At 34.4% G+C, this 5,655-nt stretch overlaps 1 protein-coding gene across 1 annotated transcript; it reads right to left on the bottom strand.

Annotated features, from left to right (window-relative positions):
- Window positions 1–3,174: 3,174 nt before the first annotated feature.
- On the bottom strand, window positions 3,175–5,244 carry LOC140145662 (dynein light chain LC6, flagellar outer arm-like). Its single transcript, XM_072167346.1, has 2 exons — window positions 5,048–5,244; window positions 3,175–4,240 (listed from the first exon to the last, which is right to left on the bottom strand). Exons 1-2 carry the CDS (start codon window positions 5,129–5,131, stop codon window positions 4,049–4,051), a joined length of 276 nt encoding a protein of 91 aa, XP_072023447.1. The 5' UTR covers window positions 5,132–5,244; the 3' UTR covers window positions 3,175–4,048.
- Between the last annotated feature and the right edge of the window lie 411 nt (window positions 5,245–5,655).

Here is a 5,655-nt window from a genome sequence, read left to right as displayed (position 1 = left end):
GCCGCCGTCCCGGTTTCCTCTTCCCATGTGGTGGAATATAAAGGTTTAGTGGTTTTAGTATGTCGGTGGGTGGGTTTTCAGTGGAGACCAATACACACAAATTAAGCATATTATCATCCAAATAGGGTACATTTCAGTTCGGGGGCACTCGTAATTCACGGACGTCTCTGATTTCAAAGACGGGTCAGTGATTTCACATACGGGGGTCTGTGATATCACATACGTCGAGCTTTGTTGACAGCTGGGCACTCGATGCAGCACATCGGAACGAAGCTGAGTGTATTAAATAAGCTGTCCTATGTTTAGCAAATATCTGCCTGCGCAAAATTATATCTAGCTGTGCAAATTCTGGACAAATGGGCACAGAACACACTTAGATTGCAATGGCCAAAATCAAATGTTTTGAAGTACAAAAAATCCCAAGAGTACCCGAGTCTGCGCTCTAATTCATGAATTGGATAGTAAAATTAGCAGGCACTCAACGTGGGCTAGCTACAACCCTGATATGGCTTACTCACAAAATAATTCCCCACTGAGCCGGCACGTTCACCAAAATTACTAATATCGTTTGCGACTGGGTTTTTGAAACTAGGGAGTATATGTGATTTATGAGACGTCTCTGAAATATGATATTGTTATGTGACATGCCGTTTCAAGAGTATTCGATATCAGAGACGTCCGTGAATTATGAGTTCTCCCTAACTGATTTAGGTGCTCGTTTTGTAAAACCGGTATACTGATGGGTTGCAAAAACAGCAAAAAGTAGGTATAGAGAGTTGCAGCATCCTAAAGTATTGGTAGACATCGTCGCATGTCACTCTTTAACATAGCATTCTATGTTCAGTGTCCTGGCAGTAGTTCGAAACCTGTGGACAAATACTGTTTTTTATTAGGTCTTCATTGGCGCTGTACAATTTTTCAAACACACCACTGAATGATATTGATGATCAAGGATCCTCATAAAAAGTACTTTATAACGTGATTTTCCTTTGTACAACGACAGGTCTATCAGGTGCCTCTATTGCGGGCATTGTCGCCGGGGCTGTTGTCGGGATGGTAACACTGGGTATCGTCTCCCTGTGTTTTCTTTTTTGCTCATACGACGATCTTTGACTCCAAGGTTTGCCTCTCCATCTGTGGATCCTCAGCAGTCTGCCAATGTTTTGGGCAATAATGCAATTATGATGGATGGATCAACGGTGGGTGAAATTATTTTACCTCATTCAAACTTAGTTCTCGGTTAGGCAGAGGTGTGTCCAGGATAATTAAGTACCGACAGGGTTCATTTGTCCTATACGTTCATTTGTCTCATTCGTTCATCAATTTGAGAAGCATAAGCCTCTCTGGCAGAACATCTCCCGTAGGATAATGGACAGTCTGTGAATGGAACACTATATAATATGCACGAACCCCGACGAAGTCCTCAATTCTGATATTATTATATTGTATTTTTAATCAGATAAAAGAGATAATGAACAGTGATTGATTCATTGATTTTATTTATTTAGTTCTACTTCCAAACCAAATTTAAAAAAAAATTGCATAACAAAGGTACAATATGAAGAAATTAAAAACATAAGAAAAGATAAATTGCATGTATAATACTAAATCTTTAAAACTCCCAATTCATTGGGATTATGCCTTAAGGTTTGAATAAAAAATCGAAAGCCAATCTTTCAGGCTTATAATGGGGTCCCTTAGACTTATTTCCAAAGGGGTGTTGAAAATGATTTTCATATTTTTTTTTCAGATCCAGTACCCATACCAGCCCACTCTGTTCCAGTCAGACATATTTTAATCTACATCCAGAAATCAATGACCACGAAACACTTCATCTGAGATCTAGCTCTGCCACTCAACTTTGCCACCAATCAGTGAATACTGTCACATACGGCCAGCGTTCTCAAATGCTGTGGAACGATCTCCCACCTCACATCAGGAATGCTTCACCACTGGACCAATTTGAGAAACATCTCAATACTCATTTATTTTGCAATTAGTTTAATAATTATGCATATTTTGTAGGGCGCCTGTGACGAGGAACCAGTGATTAGTCTTTGTTTCTGTGCATTTTTTTGGCTTTTCGTCACTCCTTGCCGGTTCTGATCGTCATGAGCGTCCTAAACCGTTGTCTTTTTGCCGATGTATAATATAAGTATGTTAAAGTGTAAGACCTTTTGTATCTTGTTCAACATTTATTCATTTTGTATAAATATGTTGTAGTTTACTTGAGATATTTTGGGTATGTTCTTGTATGTAATGCGCTTTATAAAAGTGTTATTATTATTATTATTATTATTATTATTATTATTATTATTATTATTATTATTATTATTATTATTATTGTTATTATTGTTATTATTATTATTATTATTATTATTATTATTATGTAACGTTTTTGGCTCAACATGCTGTTCAATTCAGTTTTATGTCGCCACACGTACACATATAGATGTATAATATAGCCCAGTATGTCTTTTATATATAATGCAAAGACAAAGGACAAATATAATGACTTAAATAATATAATAATTTAGATATTGGTAATATAATTTAAAAAATTGATAATGATGTAATACATTATTATATCATTTTGGAAACTATAGTTGGATAAATCCACAGTATAGGCTGTCAAAAGTTTCCTCGGCACGGTTGTTTGATCTGATCATTTGTTAGTTTTTATTACAAGCTAAATTTATTATGTAATGTTATGTTTTATATGAGAAGAAAACATTGAATGATTCGGACGCACAAATAATTTGCCAGATTTTGACTAGACCACGTTTAAAGCAGTATACAGACTTTTTATTGTACGTACAATATTGTATGTACAATATGTACGTTATTTAATCTATTGCCATTCTATTTCCAGTAATGTTTAAGTTCTAACGAATGGTTGATGACGTAAAATCAATAATATATTTCTGCTAGATATTGTATGTAACATATTATCGATTTTTCGTCATCAAACATTCGTTAGAACTTAAACATTACTGGAAATAGAATGGCAATAGATTAAATAACGTACATATTGTACATACAATATTGTACGTCTAATACTCGGAGTCTGTATACGACTTAAGTGTAATTTGTAATACGTCCTATTTCAATCAATGGATACATCTTGTCGTGGAAATAAGGTGACCAGTTTGTTAATAACCTTGTATATACTTATTGAATACAAAAACTGTGTATAATACTTATTTGATTTTAACTTATGAACCAATTAATATGACTTAAACCACCAAGTGCTCAACCAATCGAATTCAACAACCTATGGAGAAGGATCAATACGAAGACTAGTCTGAACATGATTGTATTGGTTTTGTTGTACAAAAGACATGATACCCAGTAAAATTGTACTATCTGCAAGCATTAGACATTGATTAAATTATTTGAACAAAATAAAGCAATTGAATCATTTTCAGAAATAAATCTGTAATGATTTTCACGTAAGATGCTGCCAACCTTTTAATCAAAATTAGAATTATTTTCAGACTGTTTCCGACGTACCAAATCTGTATTCACTTCAACCAACATATTTTAGCAACCAAAAATCACATTAAACAACTTTGATTTTGTAGCCAAGATTTAAGAGTATAACCTTGGGTAATTTCAATGTCCTGGCGCGTAAGATAACAGAGATGTGATGATGGAGGTAGAACGTTTTGAATGACCCTCGTATATCTTCGGTATGAAAGGTCAGATTTTTCAGTTGATGGTCGGTTTTTCATTCCACCTACATAGACTTTAAGTACATATCATTAGATTTCTAAAGTTTACTTCGAGGACGGTTAAATATCAAAAATCTAAAAAATATCAACTTTTAATAATTTGCCATAAAAGTTGTATTATATATTGCGAATTTCACAACAATTCTAAATTATTGGATATCAGAAGGACATTCTTCGTATTCGGACTGCAATTCGTTGTATCTGATGAGCTCCCATGTCCCACAAAAACAATGTGCAAACGTTGCTATCCGATTCCTTCATGAATTTTAATTCATTGAATACGGGTTTCTTCTTCAACTGTTCCATTTTTGTACTTATCCAGATTTGAAGAGCAAAACAGCCATTTGACCGATGTAAAAATATATGAAATGTTTAGTTTCGTGTGTGACATAACTCCCAAAATGCTTTCCTACAATGCAATGCCATGTTGGTCCATACTTCCGGTCGAATTCTTTTTTTACAAAACTTGCTATGTCTTTTTCTATGTTGAATTTCTCCATACCGTCCTACAAAATAGAAATCAATGGAAATTAATTATGTTCTCAAGCCATATAAAGGCATTAAAAACTTTATCATTACGGTAAAGCTGACGGGTTGGCGCCTAGATAACTGTTAAACTCGATGATACATTTTATTATCCTAGTACTCCTATGCAGACAACACAAGAATTAAGGTACCAGATATTTTTAACCCAATATAGCCTAAATAAAGACAGAAATATCATAATTGGCTCGAATTGAATACCTTATTTGATGAAATCAGTCAAGGAACATGTCCAAACATGTTTCTCTTGCTAAGATAATTCAGAAAAAGATTAACTATGTGCGTCATTTTGTTACCTAGGTAACGCGGGAAAATACGTCAACATCAATTCGACTCAACGGGCAGTAACTCGAACGTTTTGCTGTGTTACCGTGGTAACGAAACATCGCAGGTAGTGCAAATTATTAATTTCCTGAACTATTATAACAAAGCAAACATTTTGAGATCACTTTCAGCAAAATTGGCAAATTTTTTTGTATTTGACCACCATGGAGCCCTCCCTCTTCAATTTGCCAAAACGTTGAGACGTTAAACGAATATTTTATTAATTTGCCTATGGGACGCACATTGCAATGTCCTATGGTACGCACATTGTTAACTCAGTGACCGATAGAAGGAAATGAAGTTGTGAAAAAAAAATGACACCTTTTGTTAAGGCGGATGGAACGTATCAATGTCGAGTTAAACCATTTGCATAAGCGATTGAAATACGGACATGAAACTCCCGGATGATTATAATAATATTATGCTATCAACTATTTAGTTCTTACCTTGGTGAATGCGAGCGCATCATGTTGGGCAGCTGAATCCATATCGGCATTTTTGATCACAGGTGGTTTTCTTTCAGTAGCCATGTTTGAATGTAAAATAATACTGTTGATACTATAAAACAATTATTATGATCAGTATGGCTTATTTCATTGACGCATCATCATCCGACCAGTTAAAATCTACTTCCGGGTTAAAAAGTAATGACCAATATTTTTCTGAAAGAAGATAATTGAAATGGTTTTACTGGACTTTACGTTTGGTTTCCTTTAAGAGGTATTTCGTGATCCACAGCCACATCTCACACCTTTCACAAAAAAGTTAAGATCTTTATACCACTGAAATCTCTGGGCACATAATGTTTATGTACCAAATAAAATACTTGCAGATTAATTCGTGTAGCAAAATTTAATATTGTCAAATTTGTATTTCGTTCTGGTGCAGTGTAACAAACATAAGCATGCATAACTCGTAAACGTAAAATCGGAATCAACTGAAATTTTGGTAATAGGCTTTTACGTGGATATCAGTTCTCTTATAACACATATCAAGTCAATTATTTAAATTCTTAATTCTTTAAGACACATGCAACCAAACGATATTTGATATC

The sequence above is a fragment of the Amphiura filiformis genome, unplaced genomic scaffold, assembly GCF_039555335.1.
Source record: "Amphiura filiformis unplaced genomic scaffold, Afil_fr2py scaffold_536, whole genome shotgun sequence".
Lineage (NCBI taxonomy): Eukaryota > Metazoa > Echinodermata > Ophiuroidea > Amphilepidida > Amphiuridae > Amphiura > Amphiura filiformis.
Note: the sequence above shows the minus strand (reverse complement) of the source record. Positions and strands in the feature narration are given on the sequence as shown.

What these genes read in the sequence shown, in the direction of transcription:
- LOC140145662 (XM_072167346.1), bottom strand. Translation starts at nt 5,131, where the DNA reads ATGGCTACTGAAAGAAAACCACCTGTGATCAAAAATGCCGATATGGAT. An exon ending in ATGCGCTCGCATTCACCAAG is followed by an intron (nt 4,241 to 5,047) that starts GTAAGAACTAAA and finishes TCTATTTTGTAG; the next exon opens with GACGGTATGGAGAAATTCAA.